General features: G+C 37.4%; 2 protein-coding genes across 4 annotated transcripts; one reads left to right on the top strand and one right to left on the bottom strand.

Moving 5' to 3' along the window:
• Nucleotides 1-100: 100 nt before the first annotated feature.
• polh (polymerase (DNA directed), eta) lies at nucleotides 101-5,456 on the bottom strand. 3 transcript variants are annotated; one of them, XM_023280738.3, is made up of 11 exons: nucleotides 5,340-5,419; nucleotides 5,153-5,229; nucleotides 4,105-4,239; nucleotides 3,794-4,026; nucleotides 3,509-3,687; nucleotides 3,322-3,425; nucleotides 3,083-3,202; nucleotides 2,631-2,754; nucleotides 2,443-2,508; nucleotides 2,177-2,349; nucleotides 101-2,083 (listed from the first exon to the last, which is right to left on the bottom strand). In XM_023280738.3, the coding sequence occupies exons 3-11, from the start codon at nucleotides 4,188-4,190 to the stop codon at nucleotides 1,123-1,125; spliced, it is 2,046 nt and encodes a 681-aa protein (XP_023136506.1). In that variant the 5' UTR covers nucleotides 4,191-4,239; nucleotides 5,153-5,229; nucleotides 5,340-5,419; the 3' UTR covers nucleotides 101-1,122. The 3 variants fall into 3 exon arrangements, with proteins under 3 accessions (XP_023136506.1, XP_023136504.1, XP_023136505.1); XM_023280736.3 differs by having other exon boundaries at nucleotides 5,153-5,456; XM_023280737.3 differs by lacking the exons at nucleotides 5,153-5,229; nucleotides 5,340-5,419 and adding an exon at nucleotides 4,900-5,132.
• Nucleotides 5,457-5,887: 431 nt separating this feature from the next.
• On the top strand, nucleotides 5,888-24,026 carry LOC111575529 (uncharacterized). The gene is made up of 28 exons (XM_055018764.1): nucleotides 5,888-8,195; nucleotides 8,316-8,645; nucleotides 8,902-9,034; nucleotides 9,427-9,518; nucleotides 9,599-9,633; nucleotides 10,798-10,872; nucleotides 10,960-11,025; nucleotides 13,136-13,220; nucleotides 13,304-13,618; nucleotides 13,813-14,112; nucleotides 14,246-14,306; nucleotides 14,437-14,525; nucleotides 14,646-14,680; nucleotides 16,108-16,164; nucleotides 16,532-16,588; nucleotides 16,687-16,713; nucleotides 17,038-17,063; nucleotides 20,408-20,478; nucleotides 20,754-21,068; nucleotides 21,263-21,562; nucleotides 21,698-21,758; nucleotides 21,865-21,959; nucleotides 22,080-22,108; nucleotides 22,383-22,436; nucleotides 22,543-22,596; nucleotides 22,894-22,977; nucleotides 23,079-23,153; nucleotides 23,356-24,026. Exons 1-28 carry the CDS (start codon nucleotides 7,811-7,813, stop codon nucleotides 23,416-23,418), a joined length of 3,369 nt encoding a protein of 1,122 aa, XP_054874739.1. The 5' UTR covers nucleotides 5,888-7,810; the 3' UTR covers nucleotides 23,419-24,026.
• Nucleotides 24,027-24,346: the final 320 nt, after the last annotated feature.

Below are 24,346 nucleotides of genomic sequence, written 5' to 3' on the forward strand. Positions count from 1 at the left end.
TTTTATTGTGTCATTTTAAGTAAAACAAAGATCCTCATCAACGACCCCGAGGTTGCCTTCTGGCTTTCACATCACAGCGTGATGACTCACTGAACAAAAGTGAATTTTAAAAGGCTTTATTTCCTGATCTGGCTCCTCCTATGCTGTTTCTCATCTGATGCAAGACAATGCAACTCGCTCAGGTCTGTCAGTGCGCATGAACTGTAGAACAATAATCCCCATGACATAAAAACATAAAGAGGGTGGCTTTATGTGGGTGCATTGCTCTCCTGGCCCTACTGACAACTTTGTTAATGGTCTGACACACCCGTGGCTCCTCATGATTTATGTCCTAATGAATAAAGCAGATCACAATCAATCACAGACTTCTGAACAAACACATTATTTCCCTTTACATTATTTTTTCACATGTAGTTCCAATTACAAAGGTAGTTGTTGTGCTAAACAGCAAAATGACTACTTTTTGGATTTGACGAAGAGAAATTAAAGTTGAATCTTCATGTTGTTTGTGCAGGTCTTATCACCAGTGTGACCGGTGCTCTGGGTTTGCCTGATTAGTCATGTTGTTTTCTGTCATAAACACTGAAGTAAATGCACTTAGAGTAGTGTTTGAGCTGCTCACCAACATCATTTGAATTTATTGGCATTTCAAATACTGTATAATGTCTCAGAGAGCCAATAATCATCTACAACTTAAGTTCATAAAGCTTTATATTGACCAAGTGATGTTTCTTTTTTTCTATATTAAACTGAGTACTGGCACCTGGTGGTATGTCAGAGTACTACAACATATTGTGCACTATTACTAAGTGTAAGATTTTTTATATACTTTACAAACTACTCTCTTAAAAGTATTGTATTTCCCATTTTAATATGAGCATATGTATAACAAATTAAATAAATAAGCATTGTCTTCTTTAATTTGTACACTGATATAATATAAAGCACAGTAACATTGATGATTTAGAAGTCCTAGTGTATCTTGAAAGAATATGGCTTTCCATTCTTTGAGCAAATACAAGAACAAATCAAATTACTTTTACACAAATTTTGCTATAAATATGTGCATAATCGGAAATTAGTTTCTTATTTTACATAAAAATGCAGTTCTGTGGCACATCTTCAGTTCCTCTTGAAAAAAGAGTCCAGAGTACCTGTACTTCCTCCTTGGGAGCGGTGCCTTTTCGTCGGAGGTCCAGACTGGCCTTTGGTTTTTGTCTTGCCCCGGGAGGACTGGGCTGTGCCTGCTGCTCCGACTCTGGGAGCATTTAGAGAGGCACTGGAAGAAGAAGAAGAGACGGCAGATGAAGAGGAAGGGATGTTTGCTGGACCTGTGGGTGAAGAGAGTGAATTCTGGAGGTCCAGGGCAAAATGATAGTCGTTGTGCTCGGGCATTTCCCAGACCAACACCTCTTGACCACAGCGTTCGCACTTTAACAAGTCTTCTCTGGCCACACTGGGAGGAAGGTGATTTAATTCTGGATCAATGTCCACTTCATCCTTTAATTCTTCACATAGCGGCTGGTGAGATGTAAACTCTGAGGCATGGTTTGATTGCAGGCTTGACATGCAAGCAACAGTGTCTCCAGAGTCTTCATTTTTGACAGATTCCGGCATTTGTTCTGTTTCAGGATCAGGTATTGTTGAGACTGAGACCTGTGAGCTTCTTTCAAGGCTCTTCTTGTGGAAGAAGGAGGAAATGCCAGAGTGTGAACCAGTTTTGGTTGAAGCAGGGCAGTTGGTATCTTTTTCCAGCTGGCTATCAGCAGCTGGGGTTTTGTGAGGGGAGGAAGATGTGAGGAATCCTGTGGAGTCTAAATCATCACCACCCTCATCTACATCCTTTGTATCCTCTTGTTTTTGTTTCTCAGCTGCTTTTTTAAAGAAGGACTGGATGGTGCCAGGTTGTTTGCGTGGAGATTCATTTTTTGGTTCAGAGGATGGCGGGATGGAGGTCTGTGTGTTGGAGAAAAGTGTCTGGGTTGAAGTGACTTCACCGGAAAGAAAGCCAGCAATTCCTCCTGCAGTGGGAGCATCACTGAATTTGCTAGCTGAGATGTGCAGCAGGGTGAGGGGTGGAGTCCTGGGGACATGACACAAGACGGAGGGTATAAATCACACAGCATTTCTTCAGCTAATGACTCGAAATGTTACTGCATCAGGACACTCTAATTACCATGCAGCCTGGTGGTTTCCTGCCGTGTTGAGACTCTTGATAATGGCAAAGCTGTCACCGGATATTTTGGTCGCCTCGTAGCGAGCTAAAGCACAGCATCGAGAGAAGCTGCTCGGCCTCTTATCACCAAGCTGACGTACACCAACTGTCAACAACTTAGCCACTCGACCATTCTGTAGGATGGCGAGAAATGACAGCCAGTCACATGAAGGTAGTTGTATTTATTGTATCTGACATCATTGTGAAACCCTAAAGCTCTTTCTTACCGCATCTCTGTCCTTGGTCAGCCTCTCCTCCAGCTCAAGGGCCAGTTGATGAAGCCAGTACTGTACCTACAAGGAGGTTATTGACAAATAACATGATAGATGTATATGGATAGAACAGTATGTAAAATAAAGTAATACATTTACTATGGTGATATAACACAGAGGGAAGAGAAAGTTATGGCCTGTACCTTCTCTTTAGTTGCCAGCGATGTCCTCCCAGGGAAGTTTTTACTGCAGCCAATGGACTTGGGAAGCTGTCTGGGTTTCACAGCTTCAAACTCAATTCCTCGACACAAGTCATACAGCCACTGGCTGCAAAGCAGAGGGATTCAATAATAAATGCAGTTGGAAATCAAGTACAAAGAAAATGTTCACAGTTGATGTCCAGTTCATTGCTGAAGCACCGTATTAAACAGGTTTGTCTTTGTAGGGGAAACCTTGATATAGATTCCATTTTGTTTTGTTTGTGGCCAGACAACAGCTGATGTTAAACAACATATTAGGACAAGAATGTAATTATTATCTTAGGACTTTGCAATCATTATGATAGTGTCTGAGATATTAAATGCAAAGATGAGGCAAGTTTACCGGTCATCTTATGACACTTTCGACTTCTAAAGGGAAAACCGTCTTTTCTTACCCCGTTTTATCTCCAAAGTGCTGTCCCAGTTGGGCCTGAGAGAACTGAATGAGATCTCCCATGTTTTGTACTCCCAGAGTTTCTGTAATTGAAGCACCCAGCTTGCCCCCCAGATTACGACTGCATGGATGAAATAAGGAATACAAAAGTAATTTGTTAGTATTTTTTTGTTTTGTTTTCATGTTTCTAAGATAGAACATGAAGTAATGTGTGATGAATAAGTGATGCTTTGAACTTACATCTTGCTGATGGGCAGAGAGTTAAAAAGTTCTGCGACAGAGTCCAAAGGCAGAATAGTCTGCCTGTTAGGTTTGTTCAGACCACAGGCTAGTTTAGCCAGTACCTGATAAAAACAGGCAGTAAGTCATTACCATTCCAAAGATAGCTACTGCACTTATATTAGCATTACATGAGAGTTTGGTCTACCTTGTTGTGCGATATCCCTGCTGAACAGCGGAAACCTGTGTGTTTCTCCACTGCGGTTCTCATTTCTTCAACAATGAGGGCCCCAACAGTAAGCTGCAGGTCTGCAGAGCTCTGCCCCCCTGATAAAGGGCCACGTAAAGATGCCAGCCACTGCAGGAGACCTCTGGACCGTTGTTCCTCTGAGGACAAAACATGATGCTCTGATGTTTTGTTAAGTGTCCAGCTTCCTGTGTCTAGTGGTGAGACAATTCAGTGAGTAACTGATTAGCCAAAGTTAGGTCATACCTTTATCCAAGACAGGGTCCTCTGCTGATGACTCCAGTTCAGCTGAGCTTTGCGGGTACCCCTGGATGTAGGTGGTCTTCAGGAGGTGAGGGTCTATTTGTTCATCACTCATGTTTTTCAGTCGTTGCTGGACTGCAGCAGTCAAATCCATGTAGGCCTCATCAATGCTGGCTCTCTCAATCACAGCAAAACGAGACATCACCTCAATCACCTCCACACTCGCCTCCCTGTAACTGCAAAGGACATGCACAGATTTACAATTCATCCAACTAACCAGAGGAAGTTTGGGGGTGTCCATCATCAGCACTTACAGTGTCAAGTCTGCCTTGCCATGAGACTCGCGCACTCGTGCCACCTGGAGATCCTTACATCGTGTTTTTGCATCATCCACCCACATGTTCCTGGTGACACCATGGGCCCTGGCCTCGTAGCTCACTGCTATGATACTAACAGAGGATAATATTTAGTTTAAAACCATGTATTCAAGTTTTGCTGTAAGAACATGTTAGTAATAAATCCAAAATGGTCTTCTGTGGGAGATGAGGGCGGGTGAGTTGCCAACATAGAGACGACAATCTAAATGGCCAATGCAACTGAACTGACAAACACTGAGTACAGGTTCATCTGTGTGGATATGTGTTGGACAGACATATATTTATAGTTTGTTTAAACAATATAGCCACCATCTAGTTGCATGCTGTGTGCTAAAATCATAGACTGTGAGGGGGTTCGAGCCTTTAACCAGAGGTCAGTGAAAGGCCAGAGAAAGATTTAAAAAAACATTAAAGATCCACACCAAACACCATCTTTTAGCTCAGCAAGAAATGGTCACAGGGATGCACATTCAATCCACAAAACTACACAAAATCCATCTGCTGACGAAAAATTTGATAGTAAAGCTATAGAAAAGCTAAAAAATAATGTGTTCAGAACGTTTGATTCTATTTCTTTGTTATAATTAACTCCAGGTTCAAGTATTCTGCAAAAAAAACTCGTTAAGTCATTTATCAGGCTCTACAGCTAATTGTTTTGAGTTTTTTTTTCTAATATAATAATTTTAGTTTCACTGGGGATAGCCATCTCTATTCTAGTATTTAAGCTCCTACCTGTTAATGCAGTAAGGGTGGTTTGACACCTCTTTTTCTCATAGCGGGAACGCTGTCTTGTGAAGCAGAAAAAGTTGAACTAATTGGAAAACAGCCGCGAATAAAAGAAGGAAACAGATGTTTGCATAACTTCCGGTTTTGCTATGAAACGTCACCGAGGTGTCCAGAGGTTTGACAGTTTGTGAAACGGTCTCAGCGTTCGTAGTCAGTTGCGTTGGTCAGTAAAACTGTCTTCTCTGTGTCTGAAACTCACCTGCCTCCTTTCCACGTCTTGTACTGGGCCACCACGCAGGGAGTGTTCCTCAGAGCCGGATTCAGCCTCTGTTCCACCTGCACGTAAAAACAGTCCATGTCGACTAACGCCACCACTCTCTCCTTTCCGTATTCCATTAATGACGAGAAGAGATGGTTTAGTGAAAAGAAAGAAAAAATACACCCACACTGGCTGGAAAGCTGTGAAGTCACTGCTTTTAACCACCTGCTCTGGGTGATCAGTAAAGTTAAACTGGGCGCCGATATAAACCTCCGTCGCTTTGCATTTCGCGCGGTCACCCGTAGTTACATAAAAACGTCATCAAAAGTCGACGAAGACGTATACAGCGTTTACAGCAGCGTCGGAGGCGGGCGGCCATTGTGGTGAGGTCCTGTCGTAACTACACAAGCTACTATTTTTACAGGGTTAACACAAGTACAGTTTTTACAGCGTAACAATGGGAGTTATTTTAGTATTTTTACACTGTTAAAACTTTACATTTTTGTGTTGTACATCATAAAAGAAATTCAATGTGGGAAAACATGTACAAGTTTTGGCAATAAAAGTGATAACACTTTCAGAAACAGCATTGATAGTTTATAAAAAAAAAAAAAAAAAAAAAATATATATATATATATATATATATATATATATATATATATATATATATATATATATATATATCAATTAATGTGCACTACAACGAAAACAAAATCAAGTCAGCATTTGTTGTCTCCACCCTTTGTGTTCAAAATAGCATGAACTGGCCTTGGTATTCATCAACACCTTTTGTCATGGTATATGGCATTCATGGTTGTTCTTTGCTTCTTTCAGATCTTACGTTAGATGCTTCTGTCTCTTTGTGTAATCACAGACTCAGGCTCTTAGGCTTACACTGATATCAGAACAGTGATGGAGGGGGAAAAAGACCCTTAATCGATGGGACAAAAAGACAAATGCGAGTTCTAGGCTCCTGTTAACTAAAGCTCGACTAACTTATGTGATTGTATAAGCCCATTTAACAAGTGGCAAATAGCAGGGTTGATAATAGATATTTTAAAGTAAGTCCAACAACAGCAGTTTGAGCCATTTTTTGGGCTACCGGTGTCACATTTGCATACTTTGTCGACCATACAGCCAGACAGACAGGAAGGCCATGTTCTCTTTAAAGAGAACAGTGCAGCTCACACTTCTGCAAAGTTACAGTGTTTCAGAAATGTCTGATGTTCACATAAGCTTTTATAGATAGTTTGACAAATTTAAAGCTGAGACAGAGCTTTTTCAGAAATAAGGGCAATTTAAAATCCTTTAAATCTGATTTATGACCATCACTTGTCGAAACTGTATAGAACTGCTAATATTAGAAAACCAACGGGCGTACACTAAAAATAAACATGCGCACACTGAGAAATGTAAATGCTTTTTGTCTTGTTTCTGTATTCTCAGTCACTACAACAATATATTGCAGGTTTAAAGGATGACATAAGGTAACTAGAACATGATCTCCTGTCACTTGCATTGTATAGACTGAAATAAAAGCCTCTAAATTCATGCACTGTTTAAATCAAGACATTAAAATTAGTCATTACGACAGATTTGTTGACAGACTATTTTAACTGTCAAAAATAGCTATTCAGTCACAATCCTTATAAAAAAAATATGTCTATACTTTTTCAGTTTTAATACATCTAAATTGACACGTTGGCCTTTGAAATCCTGCATCAGTAAGGTTTGGCTTTTATTGAGGTTTGCTTGAGCTCTTACCCAAACAGGAATTGCAAATTCATAATTGACACCTCGTAGGAACAGAGGCATGTCAAATTTTGCATCTGTCTGCATGCTGAACTCTACATCAATATTTGATCCTAGATAAAATGCAAATGCTAGCATGTCTGGCAAACTAGCTTCGTCCGAACAACAACAACAACCTATCTTGATTTCCAAGGAAAAGCATTGGCACATGGTTGACTATGTATTCTTCTTTTGTTTGGTGTGTTCAGGCATGAAACATCCACTGTGCCATCTAGCAGTATCCAGGACTGAGGCAGTCCTAGATGCCACTACTGTAGTACCGGCAACTTCAATTGGAATTCAAAACAAAACTTTATGAGATTAAATGTAATGTACAACATCACACCTAAATGATCAACTCTAATAAGATGGATGCTTGTGTATTGTACCTTGAACCTTTTCTGCTTTATATTGAAGTATAAGCCAAATTTAAGTTTTACAGTATAGTGAGAGGTCCCGGATAATGTTTAACTTATGTGTGACTACAAATAAAGTAAATAGAATTCAATAATTACTGATCACATTTTGATAGTCTTGTAAATGAAAGCCTGAAATACTATAACATTTATAGCAGGACCAAAGGAACCATTGTCAAAAAGAGGAAGTAACCCAGTTAGAAATAGCATCTGTGATACTGAAAGGGCTCATTTGCTGAAACCACTGATGCCAGCATGACTTTTTTATATATTCCTCATCTAATTCTTGCTGGACTTGTGGGTAAGTGAGCTAAACCCTGAGCTGTTCAGTCATAAAATATGATCCGTTACGTTTAAAATGATGATTGGTTATTTTCAATTATTAATATTTGGTTTTGATAAAATCTATAGTCTGTGACAGATATGTTGGCTATGTGGTAGTAACCTGTGGATGATAGTGGCAGTGCATTTAAGGAGCATCACTGCAATTTACCTGTCTTCTATTGCTTTGTCAGGAATTCACTGTCACATTACTACAGTGAGTAAAGTGCCAATGAAGGTTGGAGATTCCATTTCTATCCCTTGTCTCTATGAGCAGAAATACAGTGATAATGTCAAATACTTGTGTAAAGGAAATGTATGGATTTTGTGCAAAATCGTGATTGCAACAAACCAGCAACCTTGCTCGGGAAGGTTTTGCATCTCTGATGACACAAAACAAGGAATCTTCACTGTGACTATTACTAATCTGACTGATGAAGACAAGTTTTTTTGGTGTGCTGTGAAAATTCTACTTCCAGATGTTCATCAATATTTTGAGCTGTCAGTTACCACAGGTAAACCCTTTAATGTTTCAAACAAATCCTTTTTTAAAAGTACCTGTTAGAAAAAGAAAAAAGATTTTCTTACATTTAAAATACAGTCAGATTATGATTTATTTTGTGCTTTTTTTCAAGGTACACCAAGTCTCTATGTGAGCCAGAAGGAAATTACAGGACACGAAGGAGGAAGTGTGACTGTTCTATGCCGCTATATTTGTCCAGAGGTACCTCGGTGGTGCAGGCTGGGCAGCAGCTGTGTAACAGCTCAAACTGGATCAATAGATGGAACAACTATGGAAATCAATGCAAGTGTTCCTAATGTTTTCAATGTGACTATGAGTGAGCTGAGGAGTGAGAGCAGTGGCTGGTATTGGTGTGCCAGTGAAAACCAACAGATGCCAGTGCATATAACTGTTCATGAATTATCCTCAACTACTGCAACTATACTGAGGCCCAAAACAACAGGTAAGATACTAACCTAACTCATTTATTTTAATCTTCTTAAGCTCATGATTTTTCTTACTGTCACTTTGACAGTCATATTCTATTCTATTCTATTCTATTCTATTCTATTCTATTCTATTCTATTCTATTGATTACAATAATGATTACAAATCTTGTAATATACAACATGCTCACTAACTGTAATATAATGCACAAAAAGCAGTAATACCCCAATATGATCTACAAAATAAATTAACATGACTTGCTACATTAATAGACCTCACAGGGATTCCTTCAACCACTTGCCAGACTTCCTTCTTGCTCACAAGTACTGAAACACACGCAGCTCCAGCCGCAAACGTCACCGTAAATGGAACAGGTAGTGGAAGTCCCCAAGATGAACACCAGAGGTCTGTACTCTAGTTTATTTCACTTTTGCAATTTAATAGGTTCAGGTCTGATTTCTGCATGTCCTCCCCTCTCCACCATTAGAGTTCTTCTCTGATATGATCTACATTTTCTCTTAAAAACACCAGAAGACAAATTTGGGCTTGAGAGATTGTTCTTCCAAATCAGTCTTGAACAGAAGTTTTTGTTTTTCAAAAATCAGTTCAACTCAAATTCTCTGTACCCCATAGATGAGAGATGCTTGTATTTATTTTATTTTTTTTAGTTTAGCAAAATAAGCATTAAGCATATAAGCAAAAAGGAATCCATTTCTGACAGCATTATGAGTTGTACAAGGAGTGTTTTATTAAATCCACTTGAATATTTGTCACATCTGCATATCTCTGTCTTCTAGTTTCACAACAGTAATAATTGTCACTACCACCATGGTCTTGCTGCTGGTAGTTGTTCCTGCTGCTTGTTTGGGATGGAGGATGATCATGCATAGTAAGTCAACTATAAACTCTGCTAAAACAAATTCACATTTAAAGAAAAAAATCTCTTTTTCAAAAATGTATATGTTTCAGATAAAAGCAAACCTGAAGTATGGGACATCAATGTGGTGAGTGATGCCTGTTCGTTTTGTAACAGAGATAATATTCATCATCGTCACTTGCATATTTCCTCTTTTCTTGGTAAATATTTTACAATATTACATACACGTTCTGCTGATAAAACAGATGAAGTAAACAACATTTAAAGAACTTGGCTAATCAGGTGTACAATGTAGTTTAAGTTGCTGATTACAAATGCCTAGATTGACATCAGCTGCATACTGTGGGAATACTGTGTTGCATTACGTTGATGAAATTAAGTAAGGAAGACTTTTTTCTTTCATTTGAACACTTTAAACTCACCTGCTGCTTAACATTGCACTTAGATTTATACAAGCCAGCATAAGGATTCAAAGCCATGAATATTATCAAACATTTTACGTGTAAATGGTGTTTTCTGCTACCTTTGAAACATTTGCAGAATTGTTATTTGCAAGTTTACTTCTTTCCAAGCAGCCTGAGGTGCACATACAGTCAGATTTGTAAGTATTTAGACGGATGATACAATTGTCATAATGTCTCTGTACAGCACTACAATGGATTTACAACTAAACAAGATGTGATGAAAGTGTAGACTTTCATCTTTAAGTCAAAGAGTTTAACAAAAATGGTTGCATAACAATTTAGCAATTACAGCCTTTTTAAAATTTATTTCACATAGTCCCCACCTATTTTTGTCAGCTTAAAAGTAACTGGACAATTGACTGATAAGCAGCTTCATGGCTAGATGTCATCTGTTTCCTTGTAGGTTTATGGCAAATTAAGGATAAAAAGTTTTGAAATTGATTCCAAGTGGTTGTTTGATAGCTGTTCAAGAATTTACAAATAAAAATACATGGTTATGCATTAAGCAGTGCATAACCATGGGGGAAAAATGTGAAATAGGGTTAAAAATAGACCACTTATGAACACTTCAACCCAAACAGGAAAAAACTGTGTTCTTGAAAAGAAGTCCAGGTCATAAACATATACATACGTTTAAGCAGAGTTTACAAAAGTTTTATGCTAGTGCTGCTGGAGATACCTAGAGTTTGTCAGTATTCAGTACAGCATTTACATACCCCAGTGATATTCAAACTAAGCAAACAAATCTACAATTCAACAGGAGGAGCAAGCAAATAAACTGAACATATTGTCTATTTATTGTTATAATTGTAATTCATTCCTCATAGGGCACAGAAACTCCTGATTCTGATATGCCTTACGCTACCATTGTTCATAACCAGCATGCAGGAGCCAAGACAAAGGTGAACACTCTATATAAGGAAAACTGTGCCGAAAAAGATATTTCCCCATAGATTATTTTTTCATATTCACCATATCTCGTCCAGCAGGACTGCAGTCTTGCGGAGAGTGTGACATACAGCACCATTGTCCTGAAGGATAACATGCAACAAATGGTACATGATTAAATTTCAGTTCATACAGACCCCAAAATATCTTGGTTATCTGTCACTGACACACATTATGGTACTTAATAGTGTTGTTGTTCTGATTAATTAATAGATTTTCAGCGTCACTTATCAGTGCTTGTTTTCTTCCTTAGGCTGAACCAGCTGATAGAAGTGTGATCTACAGCACCATAAAACATAACGAGCTCTAATGAGCAAAACGGGATGAGAGGACATCAACCCAGAAAGTTTACAACACTGATGAAGTCATTTTAATGGTGTGTGAGGGTTTCCATTTGCTGTGAAGAGAAACAGGACATTTTTAATGTAAATGTTTGTATTATAATTTCAACACTCATGTAACAGTGGTATTTCTAAAGTTTCAGTAACTTACTGTGAAAAAAAACCCACAAGCACATTGTAGTTCCTCAAGAACTCAGAGCGAGGAGAAAGAGAGAATTTACGAGCTACGACTTTTTGAATATTTACAAAATGTAGTAGTGCTGCTAATGCATTGGGCCTTGTGTGATGTTTTGTTCTGTTTTATAGAATCTGGAGGCCCTTTGTGAAACCATCAATTAGCATAGCAGTATTTATGCTATTCTAAACAATAAATATAATAATCTTCAATATGCAGGTCAGGTTAGTGTGTGTCATTGTATATGTTTTTTTTATGTTGTTTTGTTGTTTTTTGCAGGAAATAACTTCACTACAGTGATTAAGATGCATCTCTATGCAAACATTACCCACAATACAGAGATCATGTGACATACTTATATATAGGATATTGTTTGACCTTTTGTACACATGAAGTTAAAACAAACCATGTACCTGTCACTAAAAATAATCTGGCAGATAAAGACACTGATTATTACTGGTGTGTATTACTGGATTCTTTTTACATTTAATTTGCCAGAGGTAATAACATCACGAAATGTATTTCAAGTCTTTCAAATCTTCCATCACTGACATCATGAATGTGGGAGTTGCGGTTTACTGTAATGTTTATTGGGCCTAAAGTTCATATTTGTAAGTTAATAATATGTGTATCATATGCAAATATGCACATACTAACATGAATAACTGCATTTATCAAAACATCTGTTTTAATTAGTGTATATTTCCTTATTAAACTTTGCCTTATGCTTCATTTAGTTTTTTCCTGTTTTTAAACGTGTATTATCCATTTATTGTCAACAGTCATGTAGAATCTAAGCCAACACTCTTACTACACTGAGGTGCTGCACCTTGATGACTTTACTGATGTGCTGATTATCGTACGTGATGAATTACAGTCCAAGACATATTTTCCATAATACACAACAAACAGGAACATAGAGAAACACAAGTAAATTCTGCAACAACAAAGTGCTTCAGTGGTGATAAGACTGTTTACCTTCTGGGTGAAACATCTGATTACAGAAAGACCGTTTCTTACTCATAGAACTGAACGCTAATTGCTTCCTACAGGGCTGATCAGGCAAACCAACTATTTAGGTTATTGATTATTAGCATTTGCATGTACATCAATGGAGAGTAAAAATCGTTTCCTGTTTGCTGAGTTTAAGAGAGGACAGAGACAGCTTCCCTAATGAACTTGCACTATGTTGTAATAGTACGAATAACTTCCAGTTTTCATTTACCTCTGTTTGGAAATTCCCACAGAAATTCTGTGGCACTGATTCCCTTTTGCAGGAAACACACAAACTCGACAACACTGCATTGTGAAAGAGCCAAAGTAAGGAGCTGGCTTTTACTCAAGTTACTCAAGACTTGACATCTCGAAGACATCTGAAGATGTTCTTGATCAATGGAAATCCTTTTTTTTTTTTTTTTTTTTTTTTTTTAAGAGATTAACACATTTGCCATTTCAGATTTAAGACATTTTTTACTCATATCAATATTTTTCTCAGTGACTTCCAGTACTTAAAATTTTTCCATTAGTAATTTGCCAAATTTTGCTAAGAATGTAGCAGGAGAGTCACCACCTCACCGAAGAATAGATATTTTACTGGCCATTAGTCAGTGTAGGTACATGAATATTTGGGACTTTTGAAAGGAGGAAGAATGACTGTGAATGCAGTCATGTTTGCATACTTAAAAAAATTAGGAAGTGTAGAATCAGTCTTGTAGTGTAGCCGTTCAAGTTCACATCGATATGGCTGTTCATCTCAGCACTCTTCTTATCCTCACTGGACTAACAGGTTGGTGTCATCGCTCATTGCATATATATGGCTATAAGTGTTACATTTTATTTTGTATTGAAATGTTGTGTTTGTTGTTGCAGGAATTTGCTGCGTAACAACGGTCAGTGAAGTATCAGTGAAGACTGGAGACTCAGTCACCATCCCCTGTCTCTATGACAGAGAGTACATAAACCACGTTAAAGGCTTGTGTGAAGGATACTATTGGAATCAGTGCTCATTTGCAGTTAAAACAAATCAACCAGATAGATCAGGAAAGTTTTCCATCTCAGATGACAAAAACCAAAGAATTTTCACTGTGACTATGAAAAGACTGACAAATAAAAACACTGATTACTGGTGTGCAGTGGAGAAAAGTGGCTCAGATATCAGACATTATTTTCACCTGTCAGTCACCAGTAAGTACCCTTCTTTTCAATCTTTCCTAATTAGTAAAAAAAAATAAAATAAATGAAGGATAAACCCTAAATAAGGTATTAAATTTGTGACAGTAACAGCTTGTGTTTTTACTGTTACTTTGTCAAAGTTTATGATGTAAAATAAATGTGAAGTCTTTGAGCTACCAATGATTTTCTCTTTGTTTTCCATCAAGGTACACCCAGTCTCTATGTGGATCATCAGGAGGTGACAGGAATTATTGGAGAAAACGTAACCATCAACTGTCACTACAGTAACACTGGAATAATGAGGTGGTGCAGGCTGGGAAAGAACTGTGTAACAGGGCCATCTGGATCAATAGATGGAACAAGAGTGACTATCGATGCACAGCCTTCGAAGGTTTTCACTGTGACTATGAGTGAACTGAATGCAGAGAGCAGTGGCTGGTATTGGTGTTCCATAGGAAACTTCCAGATGCCAGTGCATGTGACTGTTAGTGAAAACCACTTCACAAGTAAGTACTCTAAGTGATTCTAAATTATAAACATATGCATTGCAACCATCTGTAAATGTTTTGGTAGAACCCCAGGAGATATAAGGAATAACAATTGTCACACTACTAATAGTTGTCTTGTTTTGAATTATAGCCACAAATTCTTACAGTACTGATGTTGGAACAATCACCACAGTTGCAAATAAACAGAACAGGTCAGAAGTGTTCGCATGGTCAAAGAAAAGAATCCTGTACAGGGAGCACCTTTATAAATGTTTTAAAGATGTTATCATAATTGATTAAACTTAACCAATTTTCTTTGTGTTCTCGAAATGTTTCTTGCAGTATTGGCCTAAAGAGCCCCATCATCCGTCTGAGTGTGTTGGCCTTCATTGTAATTGTGGGTTTGATCGTCTGGTTTATGTTGAGACACAGTAAGTGTGATTATACTTCCAGGCCACAGTTCTTTGTAATTCTTGAATATTTTTACTTTGAGTTCAGATTAATGTGCATTGTCACAGCAAGTCAGTAACAGCAGTTTTGTTTTCCTATAGAGCAGACCAAAGCAGAATCATCATCCAGAACAGTAGTAAGTTATTAATTCATTTCCCTGCTTACATGGTCAGTGATACTACAAGAATTGTGAAGTGAATCAAACAGAAGAAGAGGCTGTTGTCTTCTGCTAAGCTCTTCAACACGATAAGCATACCTGCAAAGCATCATACTGACTGTAACTGAGAGCATTTTGTCAGTTTTTTGTCAAATTTTTACGACTTATCTGAGCTCATCTGAGATGAGTATTGATAGTTTAGCAAATGTTTCATTTATGACTGCTTTCAAAAGGATTTATCTGCTGTACATAAAAATATATCATTAGTCAGTACAGACTTGTCTATATGTAGTCTTGCAAACAGTGTCATACCCTCCACCTCCACCTCAGCTTAGTTGGCAGCTCTCTCTCTCCGGCCTTTCCACTTTGCCTCATGTGGGTATGATTTCCTCCATCCTCCATCCCAAAACCTTTGGACCCCAGAAGCTCACAAAACCTTTCAAGATCTCAGACTCTATTTTGTTTCTGCCCCCATCCTTGTTCAGCCAGATCCTGCTCTCCAGCTCCTTGTTGAGATGCCTCTGACACCAAAGTGAGAACAGTCCTGTCTCAACAATCCCAGTGCGACAACAATCTCAACCCTGTGCTTTCGTCTCCAGAAGACTCTTCCTTGTGGAGCGGAATTACAACATTGGGAACTGAGAGCTGTTAGCAGTCAAGCTCACTTTAGAAGAGTAGAGACACCGGTTGGAGAGGGCGGACCAGCCATTCATCATCTGGACAGACCATAAGAACCTGGCCTATATCCAAACTGCCAAGAGGTTAATTTTCCGCCAAGCCCTGTTCTTTGGTAGATTCAACTTCTCCCTGACGCACTGTCCTCTTTCCCATAACATTAAACCTGATGCCATCTCCAGACAGATCTCCACAGAGGACTATCCTGCCTCCTCCCTCCGCCCCTCCCAGTCACTGTTCTTTGTCTTGTCATACTTGGTCTTGGTCAGTACCCCTCCTGAGAAGTGTATATTTGCCCTCTAGGTTTAATCTGTAATGATATTTGCTTGCAGCAATTTTGCATAGCTTGGCCCCTCTAGGTCCTCGTAGCCTTTCTGGGTCTTGGTCTTGTACTACCCAGTTGGATAGCTTATTTCCTCCAGCTACCTCCAGTGTCCCTTTAGCTCCTTGTTTTTATTTATTCCTCTATTGCCCCAGTACAGTTGTTAGAGAGTTTCCTGGTCCCTTCACATTCATCGTTCCCCATCCTAATTATTCACTGTGTTATAAATTTAATTCACGTAAATCTGTGTTTTCTGTCATCACTTGGGTCTCTGATTTTGTGTAATAAACAGCTTTGGGATTATTTTATCTCCTGTAGCTGTTTTCTAACTTATGGATTTTTGAAGTTATCTATAGGAAGAACTGCAGAAAGTCTTCTGACATGACTCTGGTCTTCTCCTTCACCACAGGTGGATGAGGGCATAACATTTTCTACAGTCAAACACAATAATGAAACTTCAAGCCAGGTAACCTGCAACTGCAATGTTATTAAGAAATCAAGTTGAACATTTTCCATGAACGAATAGTCCCTCAGCGTGTAAGCAGCAGGACTATGCCATAACAGATGGATCTTCAATATTCTTGTTAAAAGGAATAACAATATAATGTTCTGACTTTTTTAACATTAATTGTAGAGTACAAAAACCATCATCAGAAATAAATACATCATGTGATTACTAGACCATATTTTGCCTCCAGTAATTTCACAGATTTTGATGGGTTTGTTTCTAAAGGGACTCATTGTTAAATGAATGCTTAAATGATGAACTAAAGTATTGAAATTAACTGTTTCGTCTTTCTGTAAGTGACAGTTGGTTTGCTCATTCAATACAGACACAAGAGGACGCAATCTACTCTGAAGTTGAATTTATTAGAGAAAATTCGCCTCAGGTAACCTGAAGATACTAACACTACATTTGTACTTTATAAAACACTTGAAAATCAAACAGCTGGAAAATATTCCGTTTTTCACATCTGTCGTTACCTAGAGGTCAAATGCTGAAAGTGATGTGGAGGTGATGTGAAGTTCTGTCGCTGCCATAAACAAAATGCAAAAAAGGTAAATATTAAGAGACCTGAAACCAACCTCACAATGTTTCTAACTTACAGGTTTTTTTAAAAATTAATTTCAAATCATTTTTGTTCTTTGTTTCAGCGTGTTTTGGGAGTTCCCTTGAATTAAACTGAATTTGGCCACATTAATGCCATGTTTGAGGAATTTTTATCCCTTTCTTTGCTTTTCCATTCTAATCTCTGTGTTTCTGTCAGGTTTCAGAATTTTTTATGTCCTCTTTTGCTTGAACTTTCTAATCTCTGTGTTTACTTCTGTTCTCCAACAGGGTGAAGCAAAAGATGTGGTTGTTCCGTACATCACATAAGCTGTACACCACCAAAACATTTAAATGTTACAACTGTTTGTCTTGTTGTCTGTCTTATTGGACAGTTTTATTTTTTCTTTAGATTGTTGCCATGCTGTGGTTTCTGCTGTTAATGACTAGATAACTTTTCACTTCTCCTTTTTTATTGTAAGCTGTTACATTTTTTCTTCTCACATAATTTCTAAATATTTTTAAAGACGCATTGACCCATTTTTGTCTTTACAATTTAATTTATATTTGTATATATAATATAGATAACCATGTATTGGGCTCCCTGGTGGCACCAGCCAAAAGCCTCCAATTCTTCCAATGCGTTGAAGGTAGATGGGATTTTTTTAAAAAATTGAATTTATGCTTGCAGTGGGTCCTAATTTGAAGTCTGTGCTCTCTTGACAATAAAATGATGTTCAACATCAGCAATAGGGCACATCATTTCATGAAAAAATATTTATCAGTCAGTAAATTGAATGTTTATCTTCTATGAAATAACTTCAGACTAAAATAGTGTCTTATACACATGACATAGCATGCAGTCTTAGCTCATATCGGACATGGTGTAAGTAAGAGGATGTGAGAAGGAAGGAAAGAAGGTATGCAATAATACGGTTTGAGGAAGTTTGCTTTGTTTCTCAGCACTCCTAGGTGTGCCTGGCTTCAATAAATTAGAGTCTATCTCAGCAAAACAGTTTTGGATGACATTAGTGTTGGTTTTTAGGTAACAATGGCAAACAGATGCAGATGGACCAGATGACGGTTGATTAAATTTTAGACTTATACATGTCACACAAATGACATTTACCTGAATTGACTGAAAACTAAATGATATCAGAATCAAAGGATGGTAAGTAAGCGTTAAAGTACCATTGTGGATTGTGCTTGAGATACAAGTTACAATTTGTTTTCCTACATTCTATGCAGATTAATTAACATTTTTCTCATACAGTCTATGGTTGGAACATAGCAGCTCTGGGAAAGTCTCTCTCACTTTTACAGCCGAGAAGCTATCTAGTTGTGTTAGATGCTTGATAAATGGCAGAACTAAATGTCTTTATAACTTAACAGATTTTATGTCACACTTCCAAATTTATAACAACCATTAAACACAATAAAAATGAATTTTCACCATAAAGGACCTTTAATTTTCTACTTTTATAGGTTTGTCTTATATTAGTTAGTTTTGTGGGTCCCCAAGGATCTCAGTATGTATTGAAAGGCCTAAAAATTAATTTTAAAGCCCTGAAAACAATGATGAGATTTACCAAAGGATCAAAGAAACCACTGTCAAAAATGAGAAAGCCTTCCAGTTAGAATTAACCTCTGTGGTAATGAAAGGGTTCAGTCACTGAGACCACTGATGCCAGCTTGCCTTTTCCATATATTCCTTGCCTAATTTTTTGCTCTCTTGCTCATATGAATTAAAACACAACCGTGTTCCAGTCACTAAAAATATTGTGACAGATAAATACACTGATCATTACTGGTCTGTTGTAGGAAAAGTAAAAATGGAGGATCAGATGTTGGCGAGTCTTTTTACCTTTCAGTTGCCACCATTATGTGTATTTCAGATCTTTCTACAAATTTTCCTTCACTGACAACATGAATGTTGGATTTACTGTTTACTGTAATGTTTATTAGGCCTACAGCTCATATTTGTGGGTTCATAGGGACTCAGTGCAGTAATGAAATGTCCTAGGATCAGTAGGGAGAAACAGCTTCTTTTGTTGTTATGCTGTATCATTATTAGTATGTTCAGCGCCCTCTGCTGACAAAGCTTTGTCTAGTTCACTTTTGGCTATTCAAGTGGCCTCGATGAGCCTTCTGCTTTTGTTAAATCCAGATAAGACTTGTTCGTCACCAGATTGCAAATTAAAACGTGTCCAAGTTGTTCAATTAGCTCTATAAGTGGAATTCAGAAGTGAAAAAAGTCATGTTTTCTGCAGCTAATTATCTTTTAAAGCTCACATTGAGGAACTGACTAAAAAACTTACTTAGTTACTTACATAAATTACACTTGTTTTTTTTTTGTTTGTTTTTTTAAAGCAGTGCCCTTCGTTCAGCAGTAGGTTGAAGATTGTTCTGAAAGCATTTTTATCAGGGCAGGAATACACACATGGGGTTTACATGCAATGCAATTCCTCAGACCCTCAAGCCTCGTGATGCTAAGTTCTTTTCAGAGTTTTGTGAATGTTGATGTTGCGTGTGTGTGTGTGTGTGTGTGTAGCATATGTAAATATGAACAATCTAACAGAAAGAACTGGGCTTTCCAAAACATCTGTTTGAATTCGTATGTATTGCGTGTATTATGTACTAAACATGGCCTGACGCATCATATTGCCTTTCTGTTTATGAATTTATTTCTTCCATTTATTGTCAACAGTCTTGTAGAATCTAAGCCAACACTCTTACTACAGTGAGGTGCTGCACCTTGATGACTTTACTGATGTGCTGATTATCATACGTGATGAATTACAGTCCAAGACATATTTTCCATAATACACAACAAACAGGAACATAGAGAAACACAAGTAAATTCTGCAACAACAAAGTGCTTCAGTGGTGATAAGACTGTTTACCTTCTGGGTGAAACATCTGATTACAGAAAGACCGTTTCTTACTCATAGAACTGAACGCTAATTGCTTCCTACAGGGCTGATCAGGCAAACCAACTATTTAGGTTATTGATTATTAGCATTTGTACGTACATCAGTGAACAGTAAAAATTCTTTCCTTCATGCTGAGTTTAAGCTTCACTGATGAACTTAAACTATATTGTAACACTACTAATAACTTCCAGTTTTCTTTTACCTCAATTTTGAAATTTCAACAGAAATTCTGTGGCACTGTTGTAGCTGTACTGTCAACCTTTTGCAAGAAACACTCAAACTCGACAACACTGTTAGCTGTGAAAGGCCAAAGTAAGGAGTTGGCTTTTATTCAAGTTACTCAAGACTTGACATCTTGTCATTGATGATGATCTTGATCAATGGGAAAGCTTGGTTTATTTTTACACAATAACACCGTTATCATTTCAGATTTAACATATTTTTACCACAGCACTCATTATGTAATTATTTTTCTCAGTGACTTCCAGTACCTTCAGTTTTTCCATGAATGTTTTGACAGATACTGTTAAGAATATAGCAGGAGAGTCACCAGCTCACCAAATAATCGATGTATGTTTTGCTAGCCATTAGTCAGTGTGGGTACAAGCAATACTTACTTCATCAGCCCACATTTGAAAAGTGACTGCCTTTACAAGAGGAAGAGTGATTGCAATGCAGTCATGTTTGCATAATTACAAAAATTAGGAAGTGTAGAATCAGTCTTGTAGTGTAGCCGTTCAAGTTCACATCGACATGGCCGTTCATTTCAGCATTCTTCTTATCCTCACTGGACTAACAGGTTGGTTGGCTTATTTTAGAGTGCCTCTGTATGCATTTCTTCATCTTCATACTTCTAATGTCAGATGATATTTTGCAATAACCAGTAGTCAGATTCAGAATCAGAAAGGTTTTTTTGCCAACAAGGTTTTCACGTACGTGGAATTTGACTGTGTGTCTTAGTACATATCAGTCAGTGTTTCATTTCATAAGTTGCAAAATTATCAGTGATTTCATATGTGAAACATGCAGGTTTTAGAGAGTGTTTGCATTAAAGTGCTCTGTTTGTTGTTGCAGGAATTTGCTGCGTAACAACGGTCAGTGAAGTATCAGTGAAGACTGGAGACTCAGTCACCATCCCCTGTCTCTATGACAGAGAGTACATAAACCACGTTAAAGGCTTGTGTGAAGGATACTATTGGAATCAGTGCTCATTTGCAGTTAAAACAAATCAACCAGATAGATCAGGAAAGTTTTCCATCTCAGATGACAAAAACCAAAGAATTTTCACTGTGACTATGAAAAGACTGACAAATAAAAACACTGATTACTGGTGTGCAGTGGAGAAAAGTGGCTCAGATATCAGACATTATTTTCACCTGTCAGTCACCAGTAAGTACCCTTCTTTTCAATCTTTCCTAATTAGTAAAAAAAAATAAAATAAATGAAGGATAAACCCTAAATAAGGTATTAAATTTGTGACAGTAACAGCTTGTGTTTTTACTGTTACTTTGTCAAAGTTTATGATGTAAATTAAATGTGAAGTCTTTGAGCTACCAATGATTTTCTCTTTGTTTTCCATCAAGGTACACCCAGTCTCTATGTGGATCATCAGGAGGTGACAGGAATTATTGGAGAAAGCATAACCATCAACTGTCACTACAGTAACACTGGAATAATGAGGTGGTGCAGGCTGGGAAAGAACTGTGTAACAGGGCCATCTGGATCAATAGATGGAACAAGAGTGACTATCGATGCACAGCCTTCGAAGGTTTTCACTGTGACTATGAGTGAACTGAATGCAGAGAGCAGTGGCTGGTATTGGTGTTCCATAGGAAACTTCCAGATGCCAGTGCATGTGACTGTTAGTGAGAAACCCACCACCAGTAAGCACACTAAGTGATTCTAAATTCTAAACATATATACATTACAACCAGGTTGCTTTGGTAGTATCCTAAGAAATATAAGGAATACTGATTGTTACATTCTTCTACTAATAGTTGTCTTGTTTTGAATTATAGCCACAAATTCTTACAGTACTGATGTTGGAACAATCCCCACAGTTGCAAATAAACAGAACAGGTCAGAAGACACTTTAAGAAAGTCTATTTTTAAATGTTTTAAAGATATAATTATAACTTCTTAAACTTAATTAATTTTAATTGTGTTCTCAAAATGTTTGCCGCAGCACTTCTGTTGACCTAAAGAGCCTCATCATTCCCCTGAGCTTGTTGGTCTTCATTGCAATTGTGGCTTTCATCATCTGGTTTATGTTGAGACACAGTAAGTCTGATTGAACTTCCATGCCACAATTCTTTGTAATTCTTTAATAATTTTAATTCAAGTTCAGATGAATGTGTATTGTCACCGTGAGTCAGTAACAGCAGTTTTGTTTCATTATAGAGCAGATCAAAGCATCATCCACAGAAATGGTAAGTTATTCATTTTGCCCTTTTTTTTTTCCATATATAAGGCTTTTCTGAATGCAATTGAGATGAGCATTGATAGTTTAGCAAATGTTCCCTCTATGACGGCATTCTAAAGGATTTATCTATTATGTCTCTTTCAGCACAGGATTCTCTATATGTTGACTATTTTATCAAACAGTGTAGAGCCATTTTTAATCTACTGCAGATGTGTTGTAATCCATGCATTTCTGAAGTTATGCAAAGGTAACCTGACCTCTGGTCTGCTTCTTCTCCGCAGGCTGATGAGGAAATAATGTACTCTACAGTAAACAAGAAAAAAACTTCAAGCCAGGTAAACAGTGGAGACCTATTTTTAATCTACTGCAGATGTGTTGTAATTCATGTACTTCTGAAGTTATCAAAGGTCGCCTGACCTCTGGTCTGTTTCTTCTCCGCAGGCTGATGAGGAAATAATGTATTCTACTGTAAACAAGAAAAAAACTTCAAGCCAGGTAACCCACAACTGCAGCATCACTGGGAAAACAAGTTAAACATTTTCTGTGAACAAATATTCCCTCAACAAGTAAGCAGAATGACCACACCACAACAGATGGATCTTCAATATTCTCGTTAAAGGGAATAATACTATAATGTTCTGGTATTAATAATCGAGCACAGTAACCACTATCAGAAACATACATTATATGATCACTAAAGCATATTTTGCTCGAGGTGATTCCACAGATTTTGATGGGTTTGTTGAACTAATGTAATAAAGTTAAACTGTTCATTCCTTCTGTAACTGACAGGTTGCTAGGTCTGCTCATTCAGCTAAGCCTCAAGAGGACGCAACGTACTCCAATGTTGAATTCACAAGAAAAAGCTCACGTCGGGTAACCCTGATACTAAAATTCAAATTTGTACTTTGAGTAAAACCGTTTAAAATCCATCAAAGCTGGAAAATGTTCAATTTATCTCATCTGTCCTTACCTAGAAGTCAAATCCTGAAAATGATGTGGAGGCGATGTACAGTTCAGTGGTGACCATAAAGAAACCAAGGGAAAAAAGGGTAAATATTAAGAGACGTGAAACCAAGCTCACATTGCTTCTAACTTCCAGTAATTCAGTCGTTTCAAATCATTTTGTTCTTTGTTCCAGTAAGTCAGGGGATTCCCTTTATTTTGTCTACTTTCTTGTCAGGTTTTAGATTTTTTTATGTCCTCTTTTGCTTTTCCTTCCTAATTTTTGTATTTGCCTCTGTTCTCCAACAGGCTGAAGCTAAAGATGTGGATGTTACATACAGCACATTAGCTGAGCACCACCGAAACATTTAAATGTTGCAACTGTTGGTCTTTTTGTCTGTGTCCTACTGTACTGTTTTTTTAGATTCGTGTCACACTGTGTTCTCTTCTGTTATTGATAATCTCTTGTTTTATTATAAACTGATGCTATTTTTTCTAGCTGCCAAAAATATATTCATATACACAATGAATAATCCTGATATTTATTGTCAAGATGTTTGGTTTTTAATGTGTATATTTAACATTTTTGTATTTACAGTTTATTATATATTTGTTGATGTTGTGTATTCAAGAAATGCATTATTTGCAAATGAATGTGGATAAATGGACAAACTTGCAGTGTATAGAATGGCTGAACTACATTAGAGCAAACAAAAAAAATTGAATCTGAAAAAATTTTATTCAGCGGTACAGATTATATTATTTGATAAATATATTTTTATTAACTATTCTGTTTTTGCTACTGTCATAACTCACTCCGCACAGCTTTTAAAAGTGTTTGTCTACAACAAAGTATACTAGATACTTTCACACATCTAACTTCCCAAAAATGTAACTTCCTTACAGTAAGGGGGAAATGGCAGACAGGCAGGGTGGGACTGTTACACTTGCATTTATGAATAAACCATGAAGTAGATTAAGATGTGTGGTGAACTTGTTAAATGTAATCTGCTCATTCACTTGTCATTTTGTTTCTGATGACCTCTTGTGCTTGTTTTCTGTTTTAATTGGTGCTTTTTTAAAAAAAAATTAGGATTATTTACTGAGTTCACGTTTGCATCTGTTGATGATGTTCAGTCAAAAACATTGTACATCATTTCATGCTAAAATCTTTTTCAACCAGCATATCAAATGCTACTCTTCTATTAAAAAAGATAAAACTAAAATAGTGTGTCATGCATATGATAGACTTCGGACAGTCAGAGCTTGTATCGGACATGATGTTAGTGTGGGAAAAATG

This window comes from Amphiprion ocellaris, chromosome 16, assembly GCF_022539595.1.
Source record: "Amphiprion ocellaris isolate individual 3 ecotype Okinawa chromosome 16, ASM2253959v1, whole genome shotgun sequence".
Taxonomy (NCBI): domain Eukaryota; kingdom Metazoa; phylum Chordata; class Actinopteri; family Pomacentridae; genus Amphiprion; species Amphiprion ocellaris.

Bases quoted from the DNA above. Each gene is read 5' to 3' on its own strand.
- polh (XM_023280736.3), bottom strand. From the start codon at position 5,289: ATGGAATACGGAAAGGAGAGAGTGGTGGCGTTAGTCGACATGGACTGT. The intron at 3,203-3,321 runs GTAAGTTCAAAG...TCATCCATGCAG, and splicing joins TCTCTGCCCATCAGCAAGAT to TCGTAATCTGGGGGGCAAGC. The intron at 2,509-2,630 runs GTACAGGCCATA...ACCTCCTTGTAG, and splicing joins CGCTGGCAACTAAAGAGAAG to GTACAGTACTGGCTTCATCA.
- LOC111575529 (XM_055018764.1), top strand. From the start codon at position 7,811: ATGATAGTGGCAGTGCATTTAAGGAGCATCACTGCAATTTACCTGTCT. The intron at 10,873-10,959 runs GTGAACACTCTA...CTCGTCCAGCAG, and splicing joins ATGCAGGAGCCAAGACAAAG to GACTGCAGTCTTGCGGAGAG. The intron at 14,307-14,436 runs GTCAGAAGTGTT...TGTTTCTTGCAG, and splicing joins GTTGCAAATAAACAGAACAG to TATTGGCCTAAAGAGCCCCA.